At 38.3% G+C, this 20,417-nt stretch overlaps 1 protein-coding gene across 2 annotated transcripts in view; it reads left to right on the forward strand.

The window, feature by feature from the left end:
- LOC139115662 (F-box only protein 10-like) overlaps positions 1 to 20,417 on the forward strand; it is a 49,037-nt gene that overhangs the window by 24,220 nt on the left and 4,400 nt on the right. The window contains exons 4-10 of one of the 2 annotated variants that reach the window (XM_070677954.1): positions 333 to 482; positions 1,309 to 1,445; positions 3,886 to 3,956; positions 6,975 to 7,127; positions 14,766 to 15,017; positions 16,135 to 16,448; positions 18,583 to 18,776. In XM_070677954.1, coding sequence (XP_070534055.1) covers positions 333 to 482; positions 1,309 to 1,445; positions 3,886 to 3,956; positions 6,975 to 7,127; positions 14,766 to 15,017; positions 16,135 to 16,448; positions 18,583 to 18,776 — 1,271 coding nt within the window. The remainder of the gene's footprint in view (positions 1 to 332; positions 483 to 1,308; positions 1,446 to 3,885; positions 3,957 to 6,974; positions 7,128 to 14,765; positions 15,018 to 16,134; positions 16,449 to 18,582; positions 18,777 to 20,417) is intronic. The other variant, XM_070677955.1, reaches the window with a different exon arrangement.

Here is a 20,417-nt window from a genome sequence, read left to right on the forward strand (position 1 = left end):
GCCTTTTATAATGAATAGCTAGACATTAATGTACCACCTAGGATTTATGAATTGTAGCATGGCATATAGAAAGCTCAGTATTTGTCAGACTCTTGTATTTTGTTTGACCAGCCTTCAATCAGTGGCAGTTGGTTTGGTCTGTATACATGTGCAGTGTGAAATAGAAATGAAAGGATTATATACAGTGTATGTTGGGACTGGCTCAGTTTGCCAATCTAATAACCTAATGGACAGCAGACAACAGCATCTATGATGCTGAAAGTTTATACTCAACAGGCCTTGCTTCAAATGTTGTCATATTATGACTTTCATGGACTACTTTTCCTGTCCAGGTTGCCATCTTGTGGAATCTGATCCATCACTGTCGAACTTCTGGAATATTCATGAGATTGTATTCCGGTGGTGTGGTTGCTGGGAATGACATCTATGCCAACGGAGAAGCAGCTATTGACATCAGGAAACAGGCAGACCCTGTTATTCAGGTATACAACTCACTGAAGTTGGTGATTTGTTGGCATTTTATAAAAGCAAGAAAATTTCTGTGACATTGTGCTAATTTCTTGCCTTCACACAGTGTTTTTTGGGTGGATTATTTTTAGACTTTTTCTCATGAAAAATTCATTACCCTGCATGAAGCATTTAGCAGATGGTGGGATGGCCTTGATATGATCAGGCATTGAACAGGAGTTACCAGAAGTTACAGTGTAGTCAGCCTCCTGCAATAGGGTTGACATGCTCACAGTTAATACTTCTATTAACCCTTTGAGCGCTAAAGTTAATTTTTGTGACCTGTCTATAAAACATACCATAGTCAATTTTTTTCCAGATTTTTACCAAAATTTTGATAAAAGCTTGTAGCCAATGAGATGTGATGTCAATGTGATCCAAAATTATCAAAAAATTATCGAATAATTCATAAACATTAGTAAAATGTTACTGCACTAAAATTTTGGAGGGAAAAATTACGGCACTCAAAGAGTTAAAAACAATTGAATATTATTATACCGGTAGTCATCTGAATGTTGCATTTAGTTTTTAATTATCTTATTACATTTAAAGAATGAAATTATACCAACTTATGATTAATAGTTATATTTATCACTTAGTATTCTTCCATGACCTCTGAAGAAACTTTTCTTCTGCTGAGGATTTTTTTTCCTTTTGTAATTTTAAAAAATGATATAGATTCAGTTGTCCCAATGCGAGCAATTATGGATTACAGTGTGATGATAGAAAATTTTGAAAAAGGACTTCTTGTGAGCATTTGTTTTTTCACAATCAAAAGTCTGTGTCTTTGATTCATTGTAGTACAATCACATTCATCATGGAAAGAGGTCCGGTATAGTGGTGCTAGGAGGTGGCAAAGGCACCATATGTGACAACGATATCTATGTCAATAAGGAAGCTGGGATATACATACTATACAAAGGTTGTCCCATAGTCAGGTAAGTAACTATCAAAGAAGGGAAGAAAAGTCCCCTAAATCACAACCTCCCCTCCCGAAAAGCCCTCGGCATTGACACAATTGAAAACTTCAGCTGTGCCCACCCCACCCCTATCCCCCCATCCCCGATTCCTCGTAAACAGATCGACAGTCACCACTGATAACAATGGGTTTGGATCAAACCATTGTGATTCAAGGGTTAAGGATCATGCTGTAGGGGACCAACCTGTGCTCTTCTCTTTGAAGTTGAAAAAAAGGAAGAGTCTCTAGAATAGTGGAGTCTATGTTCCTCGTGGTTGTAATTTGGTAGTTGCAGGCTGCTTTTCAAAATCTTTCAGTCGAATGATCGATTGATTGATTGATTGATTGATCAATCAATCAATCAGCCGATCCATTCAGTCCCCAGAGAGTGAGTACTCAGTCAGACAATGACTGAATGCAGCATTTATTCTAGTTTCAAGTTCATTACAATTCCAATGCAGGGACTCGACCTATCACACCTAACGTTACAGTTGGAAGACAAGCTAGAAGGATTTAGTCTCTAATAAATATACAAAACATGTAAATCTTATAAAAAATACTTAAAAGATGGAGTAAATATATCATTTTAACAATAATAATTAAATTCTTTCATAATTGAGAAAATACTTCTAAGTCAATATCAGAGCAGGAGCAACTTTTCGTTTCTGCTTTCCAAAGGTACAAGGACAGATGGCAGATAACATGTTTGTTCCACGATTCAATGTGTTCTGTAAGAACTACTTCCATGTACATTCAGTCTCCAAAATATTGAGATGGGATTCAATTTCCAAATTGATTCAATCTCAGAAACCGCAAGATATGAATAATTATGTTTGTATTGTAAAACAGTACTGCTTGTATAGTGTAACACATAACACAGAGCTTTCTTTCATTTATTGAAATGAAAAGATTGATTTCGTAGCTGAGTGTGATTTCTGGAGGGAGGCTGTTTTCATTTGTTGTATTTCACAGTATTTTTTCTCTGATTAGTTTCTGCAAGAGCTGATTACAAAATCCATCTATAACCCAGAAATTTCTTTCTTGTGCCTTGATTAGTCTCGGTCAGCCTTCTAAAAATCTAGTAAAATGGAGAGCAGGCATTCATCAATCACACCAGTGATAAAATTTTGTTCAGACAACCAGACGCCACTCAAGTTATGATTCAAATGTATCAACTTTGACCCAAAAAGTTTAACCCAAACTCCTCAGTCCTGACATGGCCGTGTCAGAGAATAGTAGCACAGCCAAGTGTCGTATGACATCTAAGGTTACAAAGTTGGAAACATAAGCAAACAAGACAATTGTAGAGTTTTTATAGTGAAAGTTTTAAGGTGCAAAGTAAAATTTGCTGAGCAGTATATATTTAGAAGTGTATATGTATTTGTAAAATTGTATATGCACAGAACTTCATGTTATGATGTAAAGCAACAAGTATCTGTTTTTGAATGGCATTATCATTCTTGATATCATCTGTGACTGTGATGTAATTCCCATGGTTAAAGCATGTTTTACTTGGCACCTCAAAAGTTCATTTTTGCATGTACTTTTTCTGAAGGAAACTCATAAAGTGTATACTCTTTTCGTAATCAATGATAAGAACCAGTGTAAGAGTTGTAGAATTGAGAAGCAAACTGCACAATCTTTACCACTTTGTCAATTCAACATCTCTTCAATTTGTGTCATGAGAAAAACTGCATTTATTTCCACAAAAACAAGACTACATGTATGAGAACTTAGTTCTCTTAGAACGTCAGGTTTCTGCGTCTGTACAAGTTGTTGCACAACTGAAAAATTTAGAGCTTTTTAGAGTGTGAATAATTGTACCTCAGGTAGGTAATGAGTACGAGTTCATGAAATGCTTAAAAATGTTAGTTTGTGTCATTTTGTCAGTTATAGAAAATAAGCACAGCAGACATTTCTGTAACATGTTGATACAAATTACGTGCTGCACTTTGGGTAAACAATTCAAATCTGCCCTTTGCGCAAACATGTGAAGTGGTCCACGAGTCAACTAACAGTATAAAGGTTGAATATAATTCACAGAATTTCAACTTTGTGGTAGTCATGAGCAAAGTTTTGCCCAGTTTAAGCGATGTATCCATTGCTTGGATAAAGTTTGTGTACGATGTGTGATAGTGAGTGTACGAGTATGAGTGCTGCATGAACTCTACAGCATGTGGATGGGTCATAAACAGAAAAATTGTAACAACTTAGCTCACTTATTGAACCACTCTTTTTTTTGCGGGTGGGGATTTGGCTTAACGGTCTTGTCTGTGGCTTCTCCACCAGGTGAATGGATGCCGTATGTTGTGAGTTCGAACCTGATTGAGAATTTACGGTATTTCATCGTAAATGATGATATTGTTCAGGGACAGTTCATTTCCCAGCATATTCACAGTCATTGATGATTCTCTCCACAGTCACAACAGGGTGTGCAATGGCAAAGCAGCAGGAATCGCCATCAATGAGCATGGCAGAGGCCAGATAACTGGTAAGCCAGCCATTTCCTTGTAGATGCTCAGGTGACATTCTTATGGAGCATTTACCTCAAATAACATTCTTCTGCCAGTGATTTTCTGCCTATCTAGTGGAATACTGTATTCTCAGTAGGGCAGTATATGATTTCATAAAATGCCTGGGGGTAGCAGAATTTGAACAAAAAACTATTTTGAATGTAACATAACCCCCAAACATTCTCACTTTCTGCTTTACTTGTCACATGTTGTTTCATGAAATTTCTCTGAAAACTAAAACACTGAAATAGTATGATTTTGATGCAAATATAGTTTTCTCAAGAAATTGTTGGTTATTATTACTGATTTTGATCTTATGACAATTATGACGATTGCAATGAGTAGGGTTTGGAATGTTGGGAATGTTTTCTTTCAGAATATACCTTAAAAATGTATTTCTGCCAATTTGAATTCTTAGACCATTCTCTGATTATTTGTTGAGTTTGCCACAGCTGATAGTGGATGCTGAGAAATGAAGAATATGCTGTGAGTTCATGTAATTTTGCATTTGATCGGCAACTAAAGAGCAATCATGCTTCCATAATTTGTTCCATTTGCTGTCTATACAGTGTTCCCCCAAAGCATAGTAGCCACTACCTTTAATCTTAAATTTTGGTGAAACAAAAGAAATTCATTAACATAATAATTTACTATATTGTAATGCAAATTAACCGCTATGCTATAAGAAATTCCTGGGGAGAACACTGCTATAATTACACTGCTGGTGCTGAGCTAATCACCGTGGGATAGAAAAGTCAATTAAAATATATACCTCCGTTTTCAAAAGTCAATTCAGATGAGTATTACGCTGTATTTCCTGACTGTAAATTTCTATATTAAAATCTTGCCACAGTCAAGGGTGTTTGTGTCCATTTCCTATCTGTGTGTAATCATTAGCAAAATAATTGAAGTTGTTTTTAACGGGCAACACAGAGGTTTTTCGATAAGTATGCTTCACCCATCAAAGCAAAGATGGCAGTTGTTGCTAGGCAACTCATATAGCAACCATGTTTCCAAGTGATCATCTGGATCAGTCAATATTGTTGTTGCCTTCATTAACTCTTTTACGTCAGCGAACAAGGCTTTCAATATTATTTTTTTTGCCACACATGCACACTGTGCATGTCTGGTTTTGCATCAACATGCACCGGATTCCAATGTGTGTACATAGTGACCAACTTACAGTTTATCAATAGTATATTCCTAGAGTCATCCTCCCCATCATCAAATGGTATGTCCCCCTTTTACATTCATGGACCATATACCCATGTTTTGATCTTCTGTGTCTTTAACCATCTTTTCACAATAGCATAGGTAGTATGCCCCAGGAAAATGAAATACTTTAATTTTTATACAAACTTTCCTCAAAGAAACATGCCCATTCTCTTTCAAAATTCAGATCAAAAATTTGGGGTCATTGTGCAAATTTTTTTACTAGAGAAACAAATGTTACCGATATTTGAAATTCAAGATTTTGCTATCCCAGTGTTTACTCCATGAAGAAAAATACAATTTTCAATTTCAAAAGACGAAAATGGTGAACAAGTTTCTTACTCCTATAACTTTAAAATGAACCCCCACAAGCGGTAGACCAGAAGAAAAGTATAGGAAAAATTTGAATGTCCAAATTTCTATCCTGGATGCAATTTCCAACTTAATTGCAAGGCCTCTGCCGTTTATATGTATCTAGCTTCTGAATCTTTCCCATTGACTTAACATTTAATACATTAAATTTACCGAACAAAACATCCAAAATGTGGAAATCTTGCTGATCATGTGACCAAAAGCAGGATGATACACCATGTTCAGATAAAGATCAGAACACAGGCGTATTTTTTCAACATACACAGTGTGCAGGTTGGTCCAGCAGTCTACCTGCCACAAGGTAACATGGACATGCACAGTGCAGTGTGCATGTGGGTATTTTAAGCCCTGCTGAATTAAACTGTTCAGATGTTAAATTTTTCAGTCATCAGCCATGCATCTTTATGACACTGTGAAAAATACCAAGTGATATCAATGTGGAATGCCATGCTATTTTCTCACAATATTTCATATCATACTTTGGTTTTATCAATAAAGCACTTTGGTGTGTATACAAAGTGAATATTAATGTCTTGAGTTCACATCCTTCTGTCCATGGAATGTCTAGTGAGACACTTTTCAATGACCTTAAAATAGATATCCTTCCGTTCAAGGACATCTGACCTAACTGCTCTCCACCTGATTAGGACTTGGCATTGTCAACATCTATACAGACTCTATCAATAGACTCCCTCCTGATGAACTCTTGAGGCAGGTCACAGTGTTGCAGCCAGGATTTTTAAACCAGGGGACACTGTGTCCCTCTACTGTTTATTTTTGGGACATTTACCACATTTTGGGGACAAAATGCATCAGTTGTCAGTGAAATTTTGAATCATTTTTGTAACAAATTAGTTTCAAAAATAATTCAAGTTACTGGGACCGTGTTACTATGCTTAAATTTCATTACTTGTAGCAGTATACCATATCTGCTAATCAGAACTCAGTCGGACAACAAGCAAGTTATAATATCAAGTGTAGCATTTTAATTACTCCTAATCACAGCTCCTGAAGTACAAAAATATAAGCCTCAAAATAATCATGCAAAACAAAGGCCACTGTCAGTATCGGATATTACTTGCAGACTACACTAAACACAGTTGACTCATGAGTGCGCCCGAGGTGACCAACAGAATGCAAGAATGCAGGACAATGGGTTCCGTGTTGGGGACATTGTCGCAAAGGTGTTTCCTGACTGCAACACTTGAGGTATATCGCACTGTCACCCAGAGGAGTTTTAGACTCCTTCTTTTTTGCAGACCAGCTGGGAATCTGTCATTAAAAGAGTGTGGATAATTAGAACGGGTGCATGGTAAATGTACTCAAAGTTTCTCTGTTTCTATGCTGGCATCCATGTATCAGAAAATCAAAAACTTGATCTGTTCCCATTCTGTTTTTGAATTTCTCTTCAGACAACATGGTCAGTAACAATCAGTGGGGAGGTATTGACATTCGAAATGGTGGCAATCCATTGGTCAGAGATAATTGGATATGCAATGGTGCCTCTGATGGGGTTGTAATTGGACAGGGTGCCCTAGGTAGAATGGAGAACAATGTTATACACGGTGTTACGTGCAGAGAAAACGAACAAAAGAGTGAACTCAGCAGTTTCCGTTTAAACAAAATTATTATGAAAATAAAACTAATTGCTAAGTCAGGGATAGAGTACAAGCTTTAAGAGTGTACAGACTACTTATCTCAGCTGGGACGGCAAAGCTCCAGTCTCAGAGTTGTAACAGTCAGTCGGATGAATGAACAGTCCTTCGGCTTGCAGGCTTGTAGTTGCACAAAGTCCACAGTATAAATCCAGCGTTGGCAGTGAAGGTCTTGAAAAGTCTTGAGAATGACTACTGCTGGAGTTTAGTAACACACAAGAGACACGATCCCAAAAGTCTGACTGGAAGCTGTGCACGTCCCTTTTATAAAGGCATATAAGAACAATCTAGAACTTTTATTGACATGCTAATTACTGTTCTAAAATTATCTCCCTTACACAACTAATTAACTTTCCAGAACATTCCAAACATGACTAATTGAATTCAAGGCTGTGAGGTCATTAAGGGCAGTGACCTTGAGAATGTTCTAGACTAATTGAACTCAGGTCATGATGAGTGTGGGGGAAATGACCTACATAACACACCCCCTCTTCCAAAAAGAAAATTTTTCAAAGAAAAATCTTTCTTTTACAAATGTAATCTTAAAAGTGTGAACAACAATAAGCTCTAAATACGAGAGAGACAGTCTGCAATTAAATTGTCTCTGCCTTTGATATGTCTAATGTCAAGATTAAACTCCTGTAACATTAAACTCCATCTTAGCAATCTCTGATTTTTGCCTTTAAATTTCTGCAGAAAAACAAGAGGGTTGTGACCAATATGAACCACTATTGGCTGATTTGAAGAAGTAACATAAACTTCAAAATGCTGTAAAGCTAATATCAAAGATAAACACTCTTTTTCAATTGTAGAGTAGTTTCTCTGAGATTTGTTAAATTTGCGTGAAAAATAGCAAACAGGATGATCTACACCATGACTATCCTCTTGCAATAAAACAGCACCAGCAGCCGTATCACTAGCATCTACAGCTAATTTGAATGGCAAAGTGAAATCTGGTGCAGACAATACTGGGGCACTTTGCAGTATGGCTTTAAGTGTATCAAATGCCTGTTGGCATTGCTCTGACCAAACAAACTGTACTTTCTTTTTAAGTAAGTTAGTCAAAGGCTCAGTAATTGTGGAGAAATTTGGACAGAATTTTCTGTAGTAACCAGCCATACCGAGAAAGCGCATCAGTTGTCGTTTGCAGTTTGGTATGGGAAAACTTGAAATGGCACTGATTTTGGCATCAACAGGTTTTCCTCACCCTGTCCTACAGTATGTCCGAGGTAAGTTACCCTTGCCCAACCAAACTCAGATTTGGCAAGGTTGACAGTCAACATTGCTTTGTTCAGTCTCTCAAAGAACTTCCGCATGAGCTTGATGTGTTCCTCCCAGGTGTCACTATACAGGACGACGTCGTCAACGTAGGCTGCACACCCGTCTAGCCCGGATATGACGTCGTTGATCATCCGTTGGAACGTTGCCGGAGAGTTCTTCATTCCGAATGGCATCACCTTGTACTGGAACAATCCGTCTGGTGTAACAAAGGCGGATATTTCACGAGCACGATCCGTCAGAGGGACTTGCCAAAATCCCTTCAGTAGGTCAAATTTCGTCACATACTTGGCTTTTCCCACTCGGTCGATGCAGTCATCAATCCTCGGGATTGGGAAAGTGTCTGTCTTTGTTAAAGTGTTGACCTTCCTAAAGTCCGTGCACATACGATAACTGTGGTCTGATTTGGGAACAAGTATGCACGGCGAACTCCAGTTACTTTTACTGGGTTCAATAAAGTCATTGTCCAGCAGGTATTTGACTTCTTCCTGGAGATATTTCGCTTTTGTTGGATTCAGTCTGTATGGATGTTGTTTTACAGGCTTACTGTCCCCAACATCAACGTCGTGATAGATGACGTTTGTCCTCGTTGGAACATCTTGAAACAGGTTTTATATTCGTGGAGCAGTTCTTTCACCTGTTGTTGTTGTTCTGGCTGGAGGTGTGCCAACTTTGTAGACTCCAGCTTCTCCAGGATTTCTGAGTTCTGAAGCTTGACCGAGCCCAGCTTTGAGTTTAGAGTATTTTCACTCAAGTCAGTTTCAGTATCACTATCTTCATAATGGCCAGAACTGACGGTACTGACAGGCTGAGTTATAGTAGGATTATCCCTATCCAAATATGGCTTAAGCATATTTATGTGACATAGCTGCTTTTGTTTTCGCCTGTCAGGTGTTATTATGATGTAATTTAAATCACTCAATTTCTTATCAATTAGATATGGCCCAAAGTAACGAGCATGGAATGGTTTTCCAGGAATTGGAAGTAGAACAAGAACCTTTTGACCTGGTTCAAACTTCCGTTTTGAGGTGTTTTTATCGTATTTGATTTTCATTGACTGCTGAGATGACTCAAGATTTTCTCTGGCTAATTCACATGCTTTAGAGAGTTTTGTACGAAAATCTGACACATATTGCAAAATATTCAGACAATCATCATCGTCTGATAGGAATTTCTCTTTAACGAGCTTGAGTGGGCCACGGACTGTATGTCCAAATACAAGCTCAAATGGGCTAAAACCAAGAGACTCTTGAATTGACTCTCTAACAGCAAAGAGCAGAAAATGAATTCCTTCATCCCACTGCTTCTCTGTGTCAAAACAGTAGGTCCTAATCATGTTTTTCAAAGTTTGATGAAATCGCTCAAGAGCACCCTGACTTTCTGGATGATAGGCGGATGACCTATACTGTTTAATGCCTAGCTGATCCATTACTTGTTGAAAAATACCAGACATAAAGTTGGAGCCTTGATCGGACTGGACACATTTAGGGAGGCCAAATAAAGTGAAAAATTTGACTAAAGCTCTCACTATAGTCTTTGTCTTTATATTTCTCAGTGGTATGGCTTCTGGGAACCGAGTTGATGTACACATAATTGTCAACATGTACTCATTTCCTGATCTTGTTTTTGGTAGGGGCCCAACACAGTCTATTAGTATCCTACTAAATGGTTCTTGTAATGCAGGAATTGGCTGTAAAGGGGCCTTTGGAATGGTCTGATTTGGCTTTCCTACCATTTGACATGTGTGACAAGTTTTACAGAAATGTGCTACATCCTGCCTGAGATTAGGCCAATAAAAGTGACTGAGAATTTTGTGATAAGTTTTCCTGACTCCTAAGTGACCAGCCCAGGGCGTTTCATGGGCCAGGCGCAATATTTCAGCACGATAGGGCTTTGGAACCACAATTTGATGTTTTATAGCCCAGTCGTCATCAACCAAGACATCTGGAGGTCTCCATTTACGCATGAGAATACCAGATTTTGTATAATAGGAAACAGAGCTATCTGAAGTTTTATCTTCATCATCTACCCTGTCAAACAAAGACAAAATATCTGGGTCTTTGTGTTGTTCTGCAATGAGATTTGATCTAGAAAATGTCTGACTTTGGTCAGCAGAAGTTTTACTGGAAGTTTCAAATCCACGAGGGATAACGGAATAATCCGTGTCAAACACCTGACTGAGAAAGGTGTCATTTAAGTCAACATCTGTGACATTATTCTTGAGAGTATTTTGATTCTCGGAAGTTTTCTTTGACATGGCTCGAGTAATTGCACACGAAGGAAATAAATCGGGTATCTCTTGTTCAATTGGCTCTGGATCTTGATCTAAACTAGGATTATCAGTCACAAGTGGATTAGTAATGACCTTGTCCCCAGCAAGGTCGTTTCCAAGAAGAAGGTGAATCCCTTCAAAGGCAAAAAAGGCCTAATACCTAAAGCCACAGGTCCAGAAACAAAGTCCGAAGACAAATAGACATTATGGAGAGGAACAGGAATGTAGTCATTACAATCTACCCCCTTAATAAGAACTTTAGAACCTGAAAATGACTTTTCAGAAAACGGCAGGGTATCTGCCAACAAAAGAGACTGGGAAGCCCCGGTATCTCTTAAAATTTTGACAGGGTAGCGGAAGAGAAATCACTAGAAAGTGATATAAAACCATCATGAATAAATGGTTCGAAAATACCCATAATGCTATCTTGAGAAGAATTGACCTTGACCTCATTAATTGGGGATAAGAGGGGTTTAACCTCAGAAAATGTGTTGCACACATTATTAGACTCTAATTGAGTTGATGAAGAAATAAAGCCGGTTGGCTTAGATCCACTTTGACCACTTTGACCTTCACGTTTTCTTTTCAATTGAAACACTCTGACATTAAATGCCGTCTTTCTTACAATAATTACAAGAAAGTGTACCAAACTGTTTTTCAGAAGGAGATTGAGACTTGGGATCTGATGATGTGGGAGTGTTACTTGAACTCTGTGAACTGTTGTCATTTGATTTTCTACTGTCCTTTGAAAAATTCTTGGATGAAAAGGAGGAGTTAAATTTACCTGCATTGTTTCTGTAGGAAAAGGACTGGGATGGTTTGCTGAGAAATGAAGATTTGTGGGTCAATGAATAATCATCGGCCAAACGTGCAGCAACCTCTAATGTATCTGCCTTTTGTTCATTGATAAACGTCTTGATGTCACTCCGGATGCACCTTTTAAATTCCTCAATCAAAACAAGTTGTCGTAATTTGTCATAATTCTGACTGACCTTTTCAGAAGAACACCAACGATCAAACAGTTGTTCTTTTGTTCGAGCAAATTCAACATAAGTTTGATCCTTCACCTTCTCACAATCCCTAAATTTCTGACGGTAAGCTTCAGGCACCAACTCATAGCCCTTGAGAATTAATTCCTTCACAGAATCATAATTTGAAGCCTGCTCTACTGACAACTGAATGTAAATTTCTCTGGCTTTACCCACCAAAGCACTCTGCAAAAGCATACACCAGGACTCCTTAGGCCAATCCAGACTCTGAGCAATTTTCTCAAAATGAAGGAAATATTTATCAACATCCTTTTCTTGGAAAGGGGGAACTAACCTGAAATGCTTAGTGATGTCAAACTTGTCTGAAGGGAAGAATTTCCTGATTGTCCAAGCTCTAAACGTCTCATTTCTAACTGTAGTCGATGTTCTTCCAATTCTCTCTCCTTTTCTCTCTGTCTTTCTTCCATTTGTAATTCTTTGTCTTTCATTTGTAATTCTTTGTCTTTCATTTGTAATTTTTCCTGCCTTTCCCTTTCTTCCATTTGCAATTTTTCCTTTTCTAATTCCAATTTCTTAAGCTCCAAATCTGCCTGTATTTCTAATTCTAATTTTTTGAGTTCGAAGGAAGACTCAGGCTCATAATCTTTTAAGGCAGACTCCTCAAAATGGCCAGAATTAACTAAATGTTTTGCAATCTTGAACTGAATTTCTCGCTTGCGCATAGATCTTTTGACATCTACTTTAAGGAAATTGCCAGTGCTATGAGGTTGTCTTTTCTGAGGGAATAAATGTGTCCTGATCAAGGTCATCCATAAATTCGTCTGGCTTGAATTCCGCCATGATTGAATTTCGCTGAGTTCACAGTATACAGTAGTTTTGAAAAGGCTGTCAAAATGTTTCAAACGGCTCAAAATATTCGTATCCCGGACGAGCCCCCAATTTGTTACGTGCAGAGAAAACGAACAAAAGAGTGAACTCAGCAGTTTCCGTTTAAACAAAATTTATTATGAAAATAAAACTAATTGCTAAGTCAGGGATAGAGTACAAGCTTTAAGAGTGTACAGACTACTTATCTCAGCTGGGACGGCAAAGCTCCAGTCTCAGAGTTGTAACAGTCAGTCGGATGAATGAACAGTCCTTCGGCTTGCAGGCTTGTAGTTGCACAAAGTCCACAGTATAAATCCAGCGTTGGCAGTGAAGGTCTTGAAAAGTCTTGAGAATGACTACTGCTGGAGTTTAGTAACACACAAGAGACACGATCCCAAAAGTCTGACTGGAAGCTGTGCACGTCCCTTTTATAAAGGCATATAAGAACAATCTAGAACTTTTATTGACATGCTAATTACTGTTCTAAAATTATCTCCCTTACACAACTAATCAACTTTCAGAACATTCCAAACATGACTAATTGAATTCAAGGTTGTGAGGTCATCAAGGGCAGTGACCTTGAGAATGTTCTAGACTAATTGAACTCAGGTCATGATGAGTGTGGGGTAAATGACCTACATAACAACGGTAAGTGATATATGTGTAGCCATGGTAGAATGGTACATGGTTTATCATTTATTTATCACTTTTTAGTTGGAAAATCTGTGGTGAATGAGTTGAGGGCGTCTCTTGTGAGTGAGCGGAGGGCATCTCTGGTGAATAGAAGGCATCTGTTGTGAGTGAATTGAGGGCATCTATGGTAAGTGAGCAGAGGGCATCTATGGTGAATAGAAGGCATCTGTGGTGAGTGAGTTGAGGGCATCTATGGTAAGTGAGCAGAGGGCATCTATGGTGAATAGAAGGCATCTGTGGTGAGTGAGTTGAGGGCATCTATGGTAAGTGAGTGGAGGGCATCTGTGGTGAATAGAAGGCATCTGTGATGAGTGAGTGGAGGGCATCTCGGGTAAGTGAGTGGAGGGCATCTGTGGCGAATAGAAGGCATCTGTGGTGGGTGAGTGAGTGGAGGGTTTCTTTGGTGAGTGGAAGGCATCTCTGGTGAATGGAGGGCATCTGTGGTAAGTGAGTGGAGGGCATCTGTGGTGAATGGAGGGCATCTGTGGTAAGTGAGTGGAGGGCATCTGTGGTGAATGGAGGGCATCTGTGGTAAGTGAATATGATTATATACCGGTATATGGTTATAACCCTTTGCACCCTGACCCACCTGGTACTCTATGACGTCATTGGACATTTCTGTCTGAGCCGGGTTCAAAGGGTTAAGTAGATGGCTATCTGTGCTAAGTTGAGACATGCTATCTATTGTGAATGAGTCAATGTTATCTGTTTTTAGTGACTGGAAAGTATCTGATGTAAGTTAAGTAAGAAAATCTGAAGTGAGTGAGATATGGCATTCAGTAAATTCTCAATCAGATTTGAGCTCACAACGTACGGCACCAAGTCACCTAGCTGTCGAAACTGCTTGGCTAAATCCTCATCCCTATAAGGAGTGGTTCAATAACTGAGCTAAGTTGAGAGTTAAGATGCTGAGAGCTAATTATGTCCCTGTTGAATCGAGGGCATCTATCATATAAGTGAAAGAGGAATCTTTCTTGAGTGAATTTAGAGCATATGTTATAAGAGCAAAGAGAAAAATCTGTTGTATGTACGTTGAGAGTATCTGTGGTAAGCGAATTTAGGGGAACTGTGATAGAGAATTGAGGGCATCTATCACAACTGAAAATGAGGAAATCTGTTGTAAGAGAACAAAGAACATCTTTAGTTAATTGGTGTTGTCTGTGGTGATTGAATTAAGCGCCTGGTGTACCAGTGGATTTCTGATATTTTTAGGTTAGGTAGATGGTTGGTTAGCAGCAGTCAAGGGGTGGTTGTTTTTACCATATTATCTGTAGAAGGCAGTTTGCCTGCGAATGAGTTGCTTTGAGTAGGATGATGGGTACAATCAAGGTTTAATCAGATTCTTGGCACTCCATTTATATCACTCCATCATGTTTCAGTTGTGATTTCTTGGTTTAATAACAAAAATCAGCAAGATATTTCAAATTTCACTTGTTTTTTTTCAAAAAGGGAACTTTGGTCACGGTGTGTGGATTATGTCCTCCAGTAAACCTCTTGTCCATGGCAACCAGATCAGTAACAACAATGACGCTGGCATAGCCTTTGTTGCCTATCGAGAGAACGCCGGTCACCATGGCAACATGGAGGCAGCAGGTAGCCATGGCAATGAGCTAGAAGTACCTGAGGAGGAAGACAACAATGACTTGATCCCAGCCATGAAAGTAGCGACGGTGGAACACAATAGCGTTTATCACAACGCAGGTAAATATGTGGCCTTTCACCATGAAGTGGTCAACATTTAGTGTGCCACAGAAAAAGATGAAAGTGCTGATGAAAATGTTTCTTTGACATTTTGCCTAGTTATTTTAAGTATGAAGTAGAGTAGAGATGCGAGAAATAGAACTTACTGTGCCCACGTTTCTTGGAAAGTGATTGTGTTTTCATTTTGCAAATTGGCCCTTTTCAAATGATATGTCAGTGTTTTTTCACAATTATAACAGCTGCCCAACTCATCCATTTCAATTAAGTGTTTGATCGGATTGCAAATTAATCCATCAAAAGGGTATCATTTGTTGAAATCATTTGAGAATAGCAGAACAAAATTTGACAAACTGTCTCGGCTTGTTGTCATGTTAATACCGGTAGTCATCGTTGTAATAATTACATTAATGATGATGTCATCATTATTATCACAAAATTCCCATGTCACCATCATCATCATCATTATGCTATTATCTTCTTCATAAGATGTTAGAAAAAAAAATTGTGTGTCCCTGCTACCAAGCCCTCAGGAAATAGGGTAGGTCCGTTGGGAACTTTGTAAATTTTTATGTGTATTTCAGTGTGACCCACCAAAAAAGAGCAAAATTCACCAAAATCATGCCTGAATTTTGAAAATGAGAAGGAAAGGTTAGGGCCAGAGAGTTTTAAATAGGGTAGGTCCGGTGAATGGAAACCCACGTTTTTTTCATATTTTTTTTTATTTGGCCAAGTTTGTTCCCTTCAGCCTAGTAAGCTGCTGTGGTATTTGCACATTGACAGAATTATGAGTCAAAAATAAAGATGGTCTCCTTAGTGATGTTAACATTACTCCAAATAATGATGTTAGATCATGAATAAATAGAAATTTAGATAGATAGATAGATAGACAGACAGACAGACAGATAGATAGATAGATAGACTTGTTTTAAATTACAAGATATATTGCATATGTCGGGAAATGCTAAATTCAAGAAAGTTAATTGTGTTATTACCAAGTAGACAGTGGTAGTATGTCAGAATGGTATTTCGATTGGGTTTCAGTCAATTGGAAACATGACAAACTATTGTGAAAAAATCACAGCCAATCACAGCCCTAGTTTCTGTTTGATACACACAGGCAATGGTATTTGCATAAAAGGGAGTGATCCAATCAAACTGGAGGCCAATGCCATCCATGGCAACTGTGGTACTGGCATTGTGGTGGATCAGAAACCAACGGCCACCATCATCAACAACAGCGTCACCTGCAATGCAGGTTCTGGTGTGGCTATCACAGAGAACAGCTCAGCTGATCTCCAAGGCAACGGTATATATGACAACAGCAAGTATGGGGTCGTGTCGAGGGGAAGTGGGAGAATTGTGGAGAACGACATCGTGGGGAATCAGATGTCTGGAATACAGCTAGGCAGGGGGACAAGTAAGGGATTTCAGGTAGGTAGCATCTGTTTCAAACACCTCCAGGTCTAATACCATGTACACGCAAATCTATGACGTCACTGCCATGACATCAATGTGTATGAAACCAGTTGAGCGGCTTTTAGTTTGGAATTTTTAATGCGAAAAAAAGTAAGATCTTAGCATCTTCTGTTCAACAATGGCATTTATTTTTCCCTGAGTAGGTTACTGTTGACGTAGGTAGAATTATAAAACAAAGCCCTTTACAGCCTCAAATAAACTTAATCATAGAAGGATGTGCTTCATTATAACAAGACAAATCATACAGTATTATGGTAATTATGAACGATTATGGTCAGATTATACTAGGGTAACAAGCATCATAAAAACATAAATAGACAATCCAACAGGGCTTCTAGATTGAGAGCCACAAAAAAATGTCATTGTGCTGATAATATAATTCTTATTGGGCATGAATCAAAGAGTAAAGATATATCAGAAATTGCAAAGCTCTGTCTGTTTTAGTGGACTGTGACCGTCGGTTGCTACATTGTTCTTCCTCACTGTGCCATGCGGAAAACACTCCAAACTCTGATATTTCTAGTAATTGTAAATGAATATTATTTAGTGAGCTTGTTCGCAGTTTTCTTGGCACCCCCAGATGAGATATTAGCATAATGAATGGAACAGATACACAATGTTTTGTTCTGTAAGTCAAAAGGCACAAATAACTACTCGTAAGAAAAAAAACACACTAAATGATCATCTCTCTAAATAGAACTCAGGAGTGATAATTTTGGAAGGTTTCGTACGTAATCTTAGTATTTTCATAAATGCAAGTGTTATTTTGTTAAGAAATGATGACTTTTTTGACTTCGTATGCTTCCGATTTGTAATGATGATTACTCCACAAATCTGTGTTTTTTATGATGATCCACAAATTTTTTGAATCGTTACAACATCCATTGGTTTGAAGTTTCCCCTAATTGAGGGGGAATGGTGATAGACTAGATGAAATAGACCAGCAAGATCTGTCTGCATGACAACTGATACCAATCAAATGTGATCTATGGCCAGTACTGAAGAAAATCTAAAGTTTGTATGGTTTGCTGTGTCAGACTATATTAGCTTTCTGGCCAAGCACCAGTTCCAACATAGAATTAAATGTAGAAATTGCATCGCGTCACCAGAAACAAGCCCTTTGAGTTTGTGTAAAATCTGTTGCATGAATATTACATGTAATAACAGCACAGTGTCTGCCTTGTGTAGCATCCAAATAATTCCTGGATTTAAAACAGAAGTCAAGCTGGTGTTGTCTGAGGGCGCTAAACCAAATTAAAGAAAAGCCAGGGTTATGATATGTGTCACATCTTTAATGTTTTCCCTTTGCAAAATTATTCATATCCTATAGTGTAAGAGAAGTGACCAAGGAAAACTTCTTGATTCAAATTGAATTGTATTTCTTATCTATATGTCTTTGATGTTCAATCATAGCACCTTGGTTAACCTCAAGTTTTTGGAGATTTTTTAACCTGTGTAAGAATGCCATGTATTTCCAGTAGTGGGTAAAACTATTGAAAAAATACTGACTGTGTACATAGGGATGGGCAGATGCAGTGGTCCGACGTCTTGGACTATGGAAAGTCTTGGCTGGACAAGTGACTTTGTCATTCTGTTGGTTCTGTGGACTAATCATTGCTGGTTATACTATACAGTACTGCTAAACTGGGTATGGGGACCACCAGTGCTACCTAAATACTCTTCCTCTGATTTTCTTAGAATGAAACAAAATTGCTCGTCCCTGCATTGGTAGTATCAACAGTTTTTGAACGGTCCTACTTTGGAGTGTAAAGCATGCCCAGTTTTCTACAGACTCTGTGTGCCCCAGAGATGATGTGATGGTAGTACAAATGTATTCGGACATACACATATTTCTATAAGCATTTGTGCGCTTGGCTTTGTTTGTACATAATTCATTCAAATTCTTGGGTTATAACCCATTGTATCATGCAGTAAGGTTATAAGTAAGGGAAAAAGTAATCATTTCCTGAGTTTCTTTTGTTGAAAATGTGTGCATGAATATTCAGAAATTTAACCAATGTAAATCATCAATTTGATTTTCCACAGACTCATTTTAACGTCTGTTTTCTTATTTTTCTGCCTGTTCTAGGTCCTTCGGAACCGTGTCTATTCCAGCAACGACCATGGCATCACCATGCTAAGCTTTTCATGCGGCCTGGTGGAGGACAATTTACTCTTCAGTGGCCTGTATGCCGATAAGTACATCCATGATAACAGTCAGTGTGTTATTAGGAACAACCAGGTGGTCCAGTGTGAATATACAAATTTCAGTGACCTCAGCAGGTGAGTTAATTTGCATTTTAAGGGTGTCGGGCACACCTGGTAGGTTGTATCTGAAAAATCACAAGAGATTATTATGTGTATGAAATACCACGGAACTTTTTCATTGTTTGTTGTCATTTCACATGAGTGTTTTTGTGGAGATTTAGAAGCTGTAACTTTTGCAAAATATATGAGTTTAAGAGGGTCGTATAGTTGTTTATACGACTTAAGGTAGTTCGGGCCACAAAACTGAAAGACTTAAACTTTTGTTCAAACTTTTCTTAAGGAAATTTAGAACTATTTCCCTTTGCAGTCAAGAATAACAGTAAGGGGTCACCATGCAAAATTTGGTACTAGGGAAACATATTACCCAATATAGTGTTTCTTTCGTAAGCCCACGCTGCCGCGCACCACGCTTGGAAACTTTGCAATTTTTGTCTCCCATTTTAGTAATTTGTACAGGGTTGTAATTCATTCACAGGGTCGCTTGGCGGGAACAATAGTGTTGTGGACGAAGGACTATGCATGTGTGAACGCTCAAAAGTCGAAGCCAATAATGGTTAGCTGTTGGGTGGCCTTATGCCAGAACCGTCCGACTCACAGCCTCCAACTCAACCCATTTAATTTACAATAAAACAAGTATTATTGTTCACTATCCTGACTCTTGAAATTCAAATTAGTCACCATCCGTGTGTTATCTCTGAAGTGAAAAATGAAAAATTGGATTTTTACAAAAATAAGCCTGTGAAAACTTTATACAAGTGGTATACAAAATGCATAGAAATTTGACATTCCAAATATCTGTCCTTGAGGCACATTCTACCTGAACACAATCCTTGTTATCTTTTGTTTTTCCGAATTATATACATAATCAAATATTTATAATTGTCTATCAAGATCTCGAACGGGTAAATGGAATTTTTATCTGAGTGTGTGTATGTCAAGCTGGTGGCAATTTAGGCCAGCTCAGGGTCATGACATATGTTTGCATACCTGCAGAGTAGTGGGCCCAGCTATCCTCACAAAGTAATATGTTTGTGTAGAGTACAGCAATTTTCATCAGAAATAGTAGAAAGATACCCCTTAGAATAGTTTTGAATTATAGTACGGCTTAGCATGAACCCAGTTTTCATCAGTTTTCCGATATTGTACAGATGAATAATATATTCATAATTAGCTATCAAGACTAGGCGTTTATGATTTTAACTCTGTCAAGTTGTGGAAACACTGATGCCGTATGCGAGATCAGTCAAACAGAGGTGTGGTTCATCGGATAAGTGAATTCTCCAGAAAAGCAATGTGGATTCAATTTAAATTTTATGGGATCATGAACGGGCCACGGCACTCTCCGATTTTCAAAGTGAACGGCAGAGTGCCACGCATACATAACTTCCGAGTATTATGAATTGCCATTCTGCCAAGGCAATCAACTCTGCTAACAATCCCATGCATAATATGCAGTGATCGCCTTTCCATCCAAACTCAATGTCAATGTCATATGCAGTGATCGCCTTTCCATCCAAACTCAATGTCAAAATCCGTGTTTCATCAATAGAGGATTACGGTGAGCATTCTATTCATCGGTTTTCGCAAAGCCCATCCCAAATTTTAATCTGCAAGCTTTTAAGTCTGAGAAAAGGGGCTTAGCAAAGAGATAAAATA

This window comes from Ptychodera flava, chromosome 17 (genome assembly GCF_041260155.1).
Source record: "Ptychodera flava strain L36383 chromosome 17, AS_Pfla_20210202, whole genome shotgun sequence".
Classification (NCBI taxonomy): Eukaryota; Metazoa; Hemichordata; class Enteropneusta; family Ptychoderidae; genus Ptychodera; species Ptychodera flava.